General features: G+C 31.5%; 1 protein-coding gene across 1 annotated transcript in view; it reads right to left on the reverse strand.

Moving 5' to 3' along the window:
• The window catches only part of LOC108904414 (atypical protein kinase C), a 179714-nt gene that overhangs the window by 15293 nt on the left and 150646 nt on the right, over positions 1-13775 (reverse strand). Inside the window, exon 4 of the mRNA XM_018706965.1 lies at positions 7431-7516. Coding sequence (XP_018562481.1) covers positions 7431-7516 — 86 coding nt within the window. The remainder of the gene's footprint in view (positions 1-7430; positions 7517-13775) is intronic.

Here is a 13775-nt window from a genome sequence, read left to right on the forward strand (position 1 = left end):
ATACAAATTAAATTATTAGACCGATCAAAATAACTCATGTAGAGGGAAAAAAAAGAAAATTGTTACCTGGACATTTATAAGTGGAAATGGTAAAGGGGCTTATAATAAACGAAAAAAAAAATAAATGTGTGAGCAGGGGCGGCGGAGGGTTGAAAAGTTATAAAAATTGTATAATTGGGATTTCTGGCGAAAGTTGACGTCAAACAAAAAAGTATCCAATACAAAAGTTGTAGATCATGCAAAAATCTACAACTTTTGTAGAGATCATTTTTTAACATAACCTCAAAATTTCCGAGAAAAATTCGAAAATCGGGTTTTTTTTCTGATTTTTTGATTTTTATTTCTCATTTCCGCAAAAATAATTTAATTTGCCACTTATTTCCACATCTTCACAAATAAGTGCACTTTACTCTTGTACCATTTTTTCAATTTTTTAAATACCCCGTAGAAGAAATGTTAAATTTTCCTATTCCAATCATACTTTAAGAACCAGCAAAATTTTTTATAAATAGTAACTTTTTTCGATAAAATGAAAAATAAGAAAGTTTTTCCTATTCAACACCTTTTCTGTGGACATACTATAGAAAAAAATGTATGTAAAAGCTGTTTTTCCAATATACGCAAAAGAATATAGAGATTGTTATAACTAAGTTTTTTGAAAAATGAAGTATAAATTAGTGGCAATTGCAAGAACATGAAATGGCTGGACATGAGCAACCAGTTTTTTTTTATTTGTATAATGTCAGTGTCTGATGCATTAGATAATAGTTTAAAGTTGACAAATATGTACCTAGGTGTCTCGTTTGCATTGTATAACAGTGGAATTTTTATTAAAAGACCTTAATAAACAAAGTTGTTTTGTTCTACTAAAATTTTAATGTTTGCAATTTATTCTGAGCCTTTTTAAACAAAGTCTTTCTTATAATGGCAATTACTGATGCAGTTACTCTACCTACCTTCTTATTTATTATTAATCTAAGTATAATACTTGATAATAGTTTAGCAGTAAAAAATCAAAATATTTTTTAACGAAAAATTTTATAGTAGGTTTAAAAATATTGCATTATTTTGACTTAATTGTTAGTATTATACATAACAAAATATTTTCTTCATGCCAAGCGCTGTAAAAATTAAACTGTACGACTGTACAAACTTTAAAAATGCATATCACGACCACATACTTCACACTAAAATAAATTTGTTAAGCCGTATATGACACAGGAAACATAATTCAATTAATATGATAAGAATTACTATTACTAATTCCTACAATGGATATAATATGAGGAGTTCATTGCTTTCTGTTTGTTGTTTTAATGGATTAAACCACCACAGAATTTTTCGTTTTGGAAAATAAATGTTGTGATCGAATACCTTATTAATTTTGTACAGGTTCGCTGCATCAACAGAAACAGTTAGGGGTTGTATAGAAGACCTTATCTGTTTTATTATCAAAACATATGTATATAACATTTTTCTGTAATTTCTTTGTACAACCTGCAGGTCAAAAACCTCTATGGTATTCATTGTATCAAAAATAAACATGGCAAATGAATGTAAATAGGTAATTTTTGAAGCAGATAAACTTTTAAGTAGGGATAAATACAAAAATAATATTAAAGAATTTTAAATGGAATATTAATTTGCAATTGATAGTATAATAAAATAATTCCTGTTTATTACATTTACATATTACCCCGGTTACTCAGGTAAGAATTATTTCATACCTCTGGTTACTGTACTTTTAAGTCCTATTTTGGTAAACAAATGTTGAGTCTGTGTCATATTTCGGTGTTAATTGATGTTCTTAAAAATATACGGCGATTCAGCATCCTCGAAAATATCAAACGTTTCCCACACTACAACCAACAAAAGCGATTATTTTAATCTTGAAGAGCGACGACTATTAAAAATCATCATACGAATAATTACAGAAACTACTTTAACTTCAAATAGACTCAGCAAAAAAATTAAGAGAGCAGAGAAACTCGAAATTTTTATAGTGATTTTTTAAGGGCTTTGTGGATAATGGTCGTATCATGAAAAACAAAAAAAAAAACATCTTGAAGATTCAATCAAAAGAAATAATGCAAGGCAAAAATTTTACAATTTTCTTTTAAAAACTGGCTTAGAATATTTTTTTATGGCTTAATCAATGCCAGTTGAAATATTCAATATGAAATTGTAAAAAAGATAACATTAACAAATTTTGAAAAATTTGATTTTTTTAAATTAATTTTTTTTTCAAAATTTTGATTTTTTTTTTTTTTTTGAATACTTGATGAGTATTTAACGTGAAATTGTGAGAAAAATAACGAAAACATTTTTTGTTTCACCTTAATTACCATGTTTAAGGAGCAATAAAACTATTCCTTTATTTTTTTATAAGACTGACACTTCAGGAAAGGAAAACAATTCGATCGATTGATTTCAAAATTTACAGGCTTCATGGGGCATGTATCGAGCTAAAAAAAATCCTACAAATATTGGTACTTTTCGCAATATTTACAAAGTAGTCGCTGATTTTCCAAAACGGCAGAAACAGCCATTTTTTGCAATTTTTTAAAATGGGTGTAAATATTATTTTCTCAAACATACCAAAAGGCCCTTGAAGAGGATTGATACAAGTTTCCAAAACCCACCTTTTGTTCGCTGTACGATCATCAGTTCATGAAATATCGATGATAAAAAAAGGCTGACTTTTCTCTCAATAGCCGATATATCAATGAGAAATAATTATACAGAAAATAAAAAAAGCGAATTGAAGCTGCGGAATCAGGCTAAATTATCCTGGCATTGATTAAGCCAGAAAAAAATCTCCTGAGCCCATGGGCAACTTGAAAAAAAAAAATGTAAAATTGTTGCCTTGCATTATTTCTTGTGATTGCACCACGAGTATGCTGAAAAAAATTTTTCATCTCGAGATTACAAAACTAGAATATTCGTTTCAAGATGCTTTTTTGTTTTTCTCGATACGACCATTATTCATGAAGTAACAGCCTTTCAAAAATTACTAAAAAAATTTGGACATTTTTCTGCTCCCTTAATTTTTTACTGAGTTTATAAATACCTCTATTATAAAACTTTTATTTGAATAATTCTTTGTGAAATATTCATATTATTTTGGCATTTATAAATAACCCTTTAAAATTAAAACTCCACTTTCAAAGACATCTGGTATATTTAAGATGGTTTTAGATATTACTACTGTGCGCTAAAGGTTACCGCACATGATCGGATTTAAGTGTACAAATCAAAACTACACAAATGTGAAAGTAGACAGAGATAGTAAAAACACATTTTAACAAAATACGCAAATTTTACTGCATGTTACAAAAAAAAAAAATAAAATAAAATTGTGACCTAAAAACACAAGTAATTTCAGCTCCAGCTACGGAAGGTCAACAAATTGAACTGATAACAATTTACATGTATAATCTGTAAATTGTGAAATATGTCATTGAATAAAATTTTTGAAGGGATTTGTTTCATTGGAACAACGCAATCAAAGTTATTTAATAAAATATAAATTGTTTATGTGTATCTGATGGACCCTCCCTGAATGTGGGTCGAAATAGAAACAAATGATGCTTGTTAATTGTACATTCGATCGCAGATCGCGTTGTTTTCACATGCACATTTCTAGTCCATTCAAACAGGCCTTTCAATTATTGAAAATATCATCACACCAGCCAATCCACTTTGTCCGGCTGATACTGATTTAACTTCCATTCTGTTGGCAATCACCAGAGCCAGTGGAGCCAAACCGTTCATTTAGGTGTGATATTTGATTTAACCAAGTTTTACATTTCATCGGGATTGGTCGTTAAGACTGGTAATATTTAATTTTGAAAATTATTTTTAGGCGAAGATTTCAGCAATGTTTGCAACATACATAATATATTGAAACATTAAAGTGGACAACTGATCTGTTGCTAACACCTAGCTAAAGTCATCAAGTGAAAAAAAAATTTTAGGTGTCTGAAAATACAGGGTTTCAAAATTATAGTTTGAAAACAAGTTTTAATTACAAATTCTTTATTTTTTAAGCTGTTTACTTGAAATAATAGAGGCATTGTAGTATTATTGTCCCCCTTTTATTACTTTACTATAAACTTTTTTATTTTTTGTGTTGGACAAAAATGCTTAAAATAAAAATGAGTTTCATGAATTTATGAAAATAGAAATACAGGCCGTTCCAAACACACGAACCAAACTTATGTTTTTTTTAAACGGAACACCCTGTATATTATTCGATTTTCGGAATCATTGCCTCTTGTGTGGGTTTACTTAATAATTTGCTCTATATTCTGCTGTGGACAAAGGACAAGGCAGGTATTAATTTAAAGTAAATAAAAAACAACTTCCTTACAACAAAACAAGGACTAAATTTAACAATATAAAAGATACCTATTATATTATCGGTATACATACGTAATAATGAATCCTGCTCACGATATTGTTTTGTCCCTACTTGTAGCGCCTTTTTCAAGACGTAATGAAGTAGAAAAACAAATTTTGAATAGTCGCCCAACACCAAAAATAAAGGGAATTATTAACAAAAAGAGAAGAGGTCGGGAAAGTTCGCGAAAATTCAATCTTCTTGATATGATAAATATTATCAAAGCTATGTGGAACGAAGAAAAATTTAAAAATATTTTTAATTATGCGAAAAATATTACTGGACTATGAAGTAAATGGGGCAAAAGTTGCGACGAATTAGAAATATTTTCGAGCTATAAAATGCTGTACTACGAAATTATGGATTGCATTTCCCTTCAATTAAGTACTTATTTTGGGAATTTACATGACTTAAATTTTCTTGCTTTAGTAGATTCTCAAATATGCAAACATTTCCTGAAAAATCATTTGAATGTTTATTGAATATATCCAAACGTTTTAGAAATAGATAGGTTGAAAAACGAACTTAATATTATATAATATATTTTGTACATATCGTAATTTAGAAGTTCAAAAATCGGTTGAAATATTATACAAAACATTTAAAATGGTATTTTCGGAAACATCAAATTGTTTTGCCTAGTTTTAACAATTCCTGCAACAAGTGTCTCGACAGAAAGAAACTTTTCGTGTCTTCAGAGCATTAACATTTAAGAAATACGATGACACAAAAGCGCCTAAACAACTTAGCAGTGACGGTGATAGAAAAACAATTTTTGCAAAGTCTTAATGCCGATTCCAAATTTTATGAAGACAAGTAAATTTGCAAATTTAAAAGACCGACTTTTACAAATGTGAATATATTTAAAATATTTTGTTAAAAGTGGACACAAACGAAAAGCTGGCGGTATTGTTTTATATGTAAATGTATATTGTATATGGCTACCTAATGAAAATTAGTTTTGATATTTTTACATATTTTTTTAATACTGGTTCTTAAATCAAATACGAGCAATTTTTTAAATTATTAGGTAAATACATCATTTTGTTTTTAATGTTACTTATTCAATTTTTTAATTTAAGGTTAGTTATACACAGGGTGTTAATTAAGTATATACCTACAATAAATTGAACATAGTATTATTTGAGTGATTTTAAGACAAAAAGTTCATATAAACATTGGTGCGCAGATGCTTCTTTTTCAAGATACAGGGTGTTAAATTTTTGTAAAAAATTGCTATTTATTCACTTAATTGCATATCCCTGTACCATACACGAAATATTATTAAAAATATGCATTAAGGTACCGCTCGGTACACCACTGGACTTAACAAATCTAATCAAGTTAAGATTAAATTAACTCCTTAACACTACAAATAACACTGCCAAATTACAACAGAATTGGGTACCTAAAGGGTGTTTAAGATATTTATGAAATAGCCTCGGAAATAGCAATTCTTTTACGAAAGCTTACACCCTATATCTTGAAAACGAAGCATCTGCGGACCAATGTTTATATGAACTTTTTGTTTTAAAATCACTTAAATAACCGTCTGCTGAATTTATTGTAAATACTTAATTAACACTATATATTAAGGGTATTGGAGAAGACCCCCATAATAATAAATGGCAACGGTCGATGAATAATAACCCAGGGGTGACGTGGAAATTTATCCCTATTTATTATTTAATAAAATAACCAAATAGTTATGTAAATACTTCTGTTTTTTCTACAGGTTGTTTCAGAAAGACCTCCCGTAAATTCAGGGGGTGATAGTACGACAAAAAATAATAATTTTTCGTCTTATGAACTATATGTCTATCTCCTCTTGTTTTCGAGATACAGAGCGACAAAATAAATTTTTTAAATAGAATTTTTGAAAATTTCCAAACGGTTCGAAATATTTTTATGAAATTTGGTATTACGGGGTTTTTAAGGAAGTCAAATACGCTGGTCTAATTATTTTTTGTATATTTTATAGAGGGCGTTAGTTATGCTACATTCGTATTACATTTTCAGCTCTAATTTTTATGAGGTTAGGTTTTTGTAGTGACTGTAATTAGTCATTACTAACTACAGTCACTAACAATCACTAAAATTTTGATATAAAGTTAATTAGAGTTTAAAATGTTACTAAGAATGTATGCGTTGTGTATGAGACATCCATCAATAAGTTTTGACATAAGCCTACTTTGAGAAAAGTCTCGTATCTTATACTCCGTAATATTGTAAGAGTTCAATTAAAATCCTTTTTTCTCGAAAACCGTCCACATTAGGAAGTTCTAACAAGAGTACATTATTTTTAGGAAATAAAATTGTACTATAGAAATTGGAGCCCGAATGCTAAAAAACTTACCTCAAAAAAAATAGAACCTAAAATGTAATAAGAATGTAGCGTAGCTAGCGCCCTCTATGAAATATCCAAAAAAATAATTAGACCAGCGTATTTGGCGTCCTTAAAAACTACGAAATACCAAATTTCATAAAAATATTTCGCACCGTTTGGAAATTTTCGTAAAAATTCTATTTAAAAAATTTTATTTTGTCGCTCTGTATCTCGAAAACAAGAGCATATAGACATATAGTTCATAAGGCAAAAAAATATTATTTTTTGTCGTACTATCACCTCTTGAATTTACGGGAGGTCTTTCTGAAACACCCTGTATAATCTGAATGAAAATCCTACTCGTGAACATTAGTTTTTCAATAATGTAAATGCAATTAAAAATTTCTAGATTCATTTATCATTCATTTTTCATTTGACCTTCAAAATTTAAAAAATTTTGCCTGCGGCGCTTTTTGTTTTCTCTATTGCCCGCCTAATGAAGCAGCCACGAACTGACAATGTCACGAGCCGCCACTGCTTTTATTTCTACACGTAAACAAAACAAAAGAAATGTTTCAGCATAACGTGCTGTCAACGTGCGATAAAATTTAGAGCACTAGGTATACAGGTCGTTTTAGTGACCCCTGGGCACAGAGCAGAAAGGAAAGTTATAAAAGTAATATGCACGGCTACAAAACTTACCCTATTGAACCTCTTGGCCTGAAAAATGTGTCCATTAACCCTATAGAGCTTCCTCCACCTCCTGGCGCCCCTTCTGTAGATGCTCCCTGAAAGCACATTTATATAAATCACCGCACCAACAAGTCCATATCGGGGAATAATCTAAAACTAGAGGAAAACGGCCGCCGCGCCGGTCGCTCGGGCAAGGTTAGGTCAACAGAGAACCGAGCCGACGGCACAGGTACCCACCGAATTTTTCTTTGTGGTTCTGCGTGCAGAACAGCAAGCATTTGATTACGTTTTTAACAGTCATCTTGGGACGGGCATCGTCTCGCTTTCGACGGCCGGCGAGAGAACAATGCGGCCGCCAACAAAACGGAAAAAAGGGTATCGGACAGAGACAGCGAAGGAATGTTAAAAAAGGATTACCAAAAAACGCTGGAAGTAAATTATTCATTTCACGGTGGAACATCGAATCAGCGTCTAGGCATTTGCTACCCAAATACGGAGTGTCCGAAAACAGTAGACAATAAGAAAAATCGACATGTTATAGTTGTTTGACCCTTGGTCATTGGTGTACGGGGTGGAAAGGAAGTTTAGTTCGAGCCGCTAGTCGTACCGGGTGGTCGCATGAACCTTGCCCTTTCTCGTGAAAGTGCGTACAAACATCCGCGTGAGTTAGTCATCTTTTCCGGTACAAAATTATTTTTGGTTTCCCACAGTCCGTTTGCACCGAAATTATACTAAGAACATCTTGATAAATAGACAAGGCGAAAACCTCGCATTCGTGGGAGAAATTTTCCGACTCGTTTTTTTTGCATATTCAGATTCATGAGATGTTCCTTAACATGAATCGAGATGATGCCGGCCGGAAATCTGGTGCCCATTTGTTTAAACAAACTTTTTTAAACAAATTGTAAAAATTGTTTTTTTTCACGGCCGATTTTCGGGTTAAAAATTGTTATTTTTAAAGTTTAAACATCTCCCTACAAGATGCTGAAGAAATTTTGGGACTCTCATTATTTTAAAACCTTGTTTTTTAATTGGGAATAATGAGCTATGAGCCGCGCGCGCGTGTCTCTAATACGTGAATTTGCACCATGCACTTCCGATGCATTGAAATTACACGTCTTAAAAGCTTCTTTACAAACGTACATATGGAAAAGTTCTATTTTTTCTCAATATCAATATTTGGATTCCACAGCTTTTGGTTATCAAAATGAAACAGGTGAATTATTACCTAAAATTATTACCAAAGATCCATTACTCAAAGACTTAGTTAAACAAAGTAAATGATCAAAAAACTGTAAGACTAAAGTTTGTTCTTGTAGGAAAAACTATGTCACTTGTGTACCTTTATGTGGTTGTAAAATAAAACAGTGTGAGAACTCTTACGATTGAATAAATGTGTGATAATAATATGCAGTATTAAATAAATGTTCTTTAATAAAAATCAAATGTATTTGACACTTATGCCCTTTTATTTTTTTTCTGTACTCTATTCGTACAATTTTGAATTAATTAAATAAAATTATTATGAATTATAAATTTAAATAATCAACTTTTACAATATTTTATGAGTAGTAATAGTACTAACAATGCTAAATTCAAAGAACATAAGCTGAAGCCGCTAGACGAAATAGCGAATCCGCGTATGAGGCGCGCACGCGGCTCATAGCGTTTTATTAACAATTAAAAACCAAGGCTTTAGAATAATACGGGTCCCAAAAAACTTAAACTTTAATTCAGGTACCTGGCAACATCAAATATAACAATTTTTAACCCGCAAATCGGCCGTTGAAAATCGTCAGTTTCGCATTTTTAGCAACTTAAATTGTTTATAACTTTAAAGCTATCAATTTTGGAGGCATAGTGCATAGGAACTTTTTTGTTTATAATGTGCCAAATAAAACCGGAGTGAAAAAAACTAATTTTACAATTAGTTTTAAAAAAGTTTGTTTAAACAAATGGACACCAGATTTCCGGCCGGCATCATCTTGATTCATGTTAAGGAACATCTCACGAATATGCAAAAAAATCGAGCCGGAAAATTACTCCCACGAATGCGAGGTTTTCGCCTTGTCTAAAAGTCGTTCTTAAAGTTAAGTTATACATAATTTGTTATTTGTAAAGTATGTACAGGGTGATTCTCTATATTTTGACCCCTCCCCATTACTTTTTTGTCATAAAAAAATGTGAAATACAGAAGTTTTTGAAAATTATAGTAAAACAAATGAAGTCCAAACAAAATGCCCGCGAATGTTAACTTTATTAATTTAAATGGAACACCCTGTATATTTTGATATATTTAGATAGAAATTAAAATAGAGTATGGAGAAGAACAATGCTGTCATGACATTACCTGTCACTGTTACGGCCTACCATATAACATTGTCCATGAGTAATTAGGTCTTTCGTGGCCTAATTAGTGAGATTTAGTTAAAATATTACATCTAAATCTGTAAATACTTACATAATTGGAAAAAGGCACAAATGCCTGAAGGAGGCCTTAGAAGATATCTTATTTTCTTAATAAAAAAATCTATTCGTTTTCTAATAGTATCTCGTTCATTGTTAGAGATAGACCCAACAAATCCTATACGACTATGCTCGATAGGGAACGTTTAGTATTAAATTTAATCATAACCCCAGTAACATTTCTAATTAATTTTTCATTCAGTTCGGGCCTATATCCTCAAAATTTTAAGTTAAATAAAGTAGTACCGCTATATAAAAAGAAAAATCCTTTATTATTAGAGAATTATAGACCTGTATCTATGCCTAACAGTCTATCAAAAATTTTTGAATATGCGTATTTGGACAGGCTATTTAAATTTTTGGTAAAAAATAATATACTCTCGGAGCATCAACATGGGTTTCGACCGCTAAAATCAACAAATACAGCTATGTTTGCTTTTTTCAATCAAATAATGAATTTTTTGACGTAGGAGATAGTCCAGTCGCAATATTATGTGATTTGAGACGAGCTTTCGACTGCGTCAACCATAATAAATTGTTTAGCATTCTTGAAAACTACCTATGGAGTTAGAGGAATTACTTTAAATTGGTTAAAATAATTTTTGTGTGACCGTCATCAATTTGTGTCTTTGCCTATAACAAACAATAATCAGAAGTCTCATTTTAAATCAAGAACTTTAAATGTTGACATTGGAGTCTATCCTGGGCCCAGTACTATTTATCTTATATATTAACGAAATTAATTCTGCTGTAAAGGGGTGTCATTTCACTGTCTACGCGGATGACGTAGCCATGGTAATTTCTGACAAAAATCATGACGTTTTGATGCGAAGGTGTTCTGACGCTTTAAATAATATTGTGAGCTATCTTAATAATTATAACCTATTTTTTAATGCCGAGAAAACTAATTTATTAAAAATTATTACGGTTAATATTAATGATACTTCTCTGCCTCCTTCACATGACGCAATACAATTCTTAGGCCTTTATATGACGAAAATTTTCATTGGAAGCATCACTGCGGTAAGTTAATTAGTAGCTTAAATAAATTAAATTTTTTTTTATAAATTTACGCACGGTATTAACACAAAATCAACTTTTAAATATATATTTTGCAAAAGTTGATTCAATTTTATGGTATGGTATATGTTTCTGGGCTGGTTCGGTTTCTAGTCCTACAGTATTTATTGCACAAAAAAGGGTTATTAGGGCTATTGCCGGGATATCTTCTATGGAATCACGTAAACTTTTTTTTAGGAAATATGGAATTTTGACGTTAACATCGTTGTATATTTATGAAATATGTATTTATGTATTTAACAATGTGCGCTCATTTGTATTAAATGAAGATATTCATGACTTTTACATTTCAACAGTAACGTTTAATGTAACCAAAAAATCTCCAAATTACATCGGGCTACAAATATTTAATTGTCTTCCAGATCATTTAAAATCGATACAATATATTAAAAGGTTCAAAAAGAAATTAAAAACTTATCTGATAGATAAGTCTTTTTATTCACTGCCAGAGTACATGTCTATGTGCATCAATGTCTGAAATGTTCCGATCTGTTGATATTTTATTATACAGGGTGTAACTAAATAAGTGTAAAACATTTAAGGGGGTGATTCCTCATCGAAAAAAAGTTAGGATCTTTCATATAAAGAAACTTCATTGGAGCATCCCTTGTTAAGATACAGCCCCTTAAAGGGGGTACATAAAATTTGTTTAACAATTTTTTTCACAAGCACTAAACAAGTTACAATATTGAAATTAACCTGACATTTTCTACTACCAAAAAGACACTTAGCCAGTAATTTATTTGGTTTACCCCATGGTAGTAAGGGGTGGAAAACGCAACCCCTAAAATTTATTTCCAACGTAATTTTTTGTCTTATTATTTTTTTACCATTTAAAAAATTATTTCCGATAGCCTGTTTCATTCTAAAAAAAAATGTCTCTTGAATTTTTTGCCCAAATTAAACCAGTTCGCAGTAAAAAATTATTTTACGAACAACTACAGAGATACATCGTCATAAATGCGGACTGGATTTACTGTTATTTTGTAGTTACTACCTGCATTAAATGATTAAAGGGGAATAATCAAAACTAATTTAATAATAACAAAACATACAACATGTAGAAATCATAGTAAATGTTCAATATGTCTACCTTCAGACATTACGCATGCGTCTAGACGTCGGCGCATTGAGCCACGTATTCGCTCAAATATTCCTGGAGTCTCTCTAATTACCCTGCACGCATCGATAATGCGGTTTCTTAAGTCCTCTACATCGCGAACAGGAGTACGATAAACCAAATGCTGCAAATGGCCCCAAGTAGACAAATCCAGAGGATTGAGATCCGGGGATCGAGCGGGCCAATTCTGTGGTCCTCCTCGACCTATCCACTGATTTGCATATGTTTCAGTTAAATGCTGACGTGCTACTTGACTAAAATGGGCGGGAGCCCCATCATGCATAAAAACCATATCCCTTCTGACGCCCAAAGGAACTTCCTCCAGCAGTACGGGGGGATGCACTTTTCTTAAAAATTGAACGTATGCCTCACCATTTAATCGAGGAGGTAGAAAATGAGGCCCAATTAAATAATCCCCAATAACTCCGACCCACACCTTAAGAGAAAACTGTTCTTGATGGTTAGTTTCGACAATAGCGTGATGGTTTTCATCAGCCCATATGTGGTAATTATGAAAATTAATAATCTTGTCCCGAGAAAAACTACATTCGTCTGTGAATTCGATCGTCTTCAGAAAGTCACGATTTCTTCTAATCATTTCCAGCATCCAATTGCAAAATTCAAGACGGTTCGGAAAGTCTCGCGGTAACAGTGCCTGTACTCGTTGCAGATGGTAAGGGTATAAGAGATGTTCCTTTAAAATTCGAAATACCGTCATATGATCAACATTTAGCTGGAAAGCAATCTTTCTAGTACTGGTAGTAGGTTGTTCTTCTATCAAATTAAGTACTGCTGCCTCAAGCTGTGGTGTTCTTACTTCTCGATGGCGACCACAATCCTGCGTTCTTTTGTTGAATGAACCATATTCACGTAATCGTTGATGAAGTCAGACAAATATTCTATGTGAAGGATGCTGCCGTTGAGGATACATTTCAGCATATCTTGTAGAAGCTTCTAACCCATTCCCCTGCGACAGACCGTAAACGTAATGCATATCAGCCATTTCCTCATTTGTGTATGCCATTTTAATAACAAGTGAATTATTAAAGTAACAAATTAAGAACAGAACAATACACAATTAGTATTACTTCAATTTCAAAAATTTACAAACTGACAGCTTGATTCCAATTTAATTGTCAGTATCGCTAATGGCGGCCTACTAGATAAATTAGTTTCGTATTTTCGTTTTATGGCGATATGTATCTTGTTCGTAAAATAATTTTTTGCTGCGAACTGGTTTAATTTGGGCAAAAAATTCAAGAGACATTTTTTTTTAGAATGAAACAGGCTATCGGAAATAAATTTTTAAATGGTAAAAAAATAATAAGACAAAAAATTACGTTGGAAATAAATTTTAGGGGTTGCGTTTTCCACCCCTTACAACCATGGGGTAAACCAAATAAATTACTGGCTAAGTGTCTTTTTGGTAGTAGAAAATGTCAGGTTAATTTCAATATTGTAACTTGTTTAGTGCTTGTGAAAAAAATTGTTAAACAAATTTTATGTACCCCCTTTAAGGGGCTGTACCTTAACAAGGGATACTCCAATGAAGTTTCTTTATATGAAAGATCCTATCTTTTTTTCGATGAGGAATCACCCCCTTAAATGTTTTACACTTATTTAGTTACACCCTGTATAGATACTTACTGTATAAGTTTTTTTTATTGTTATTTTTATGTATACAGGGT

This window comes from Anoplophora glabripennis, unplaced genomic scaffold (genome assembly GCF_000390285.2).
Source record: "Anoplophora glabripennis isolate ALB-LARVAE unplaced genomic scaffold, Agla_2.0 scaffold77, whole genome shotgun sequence".
Lineage (NCBI taxonomy): Eukaryota > Metazoa > Arthropoda > Insecta > Coleoptera > Cerambycidae > Anoplophora > Anoplophora glabripennis.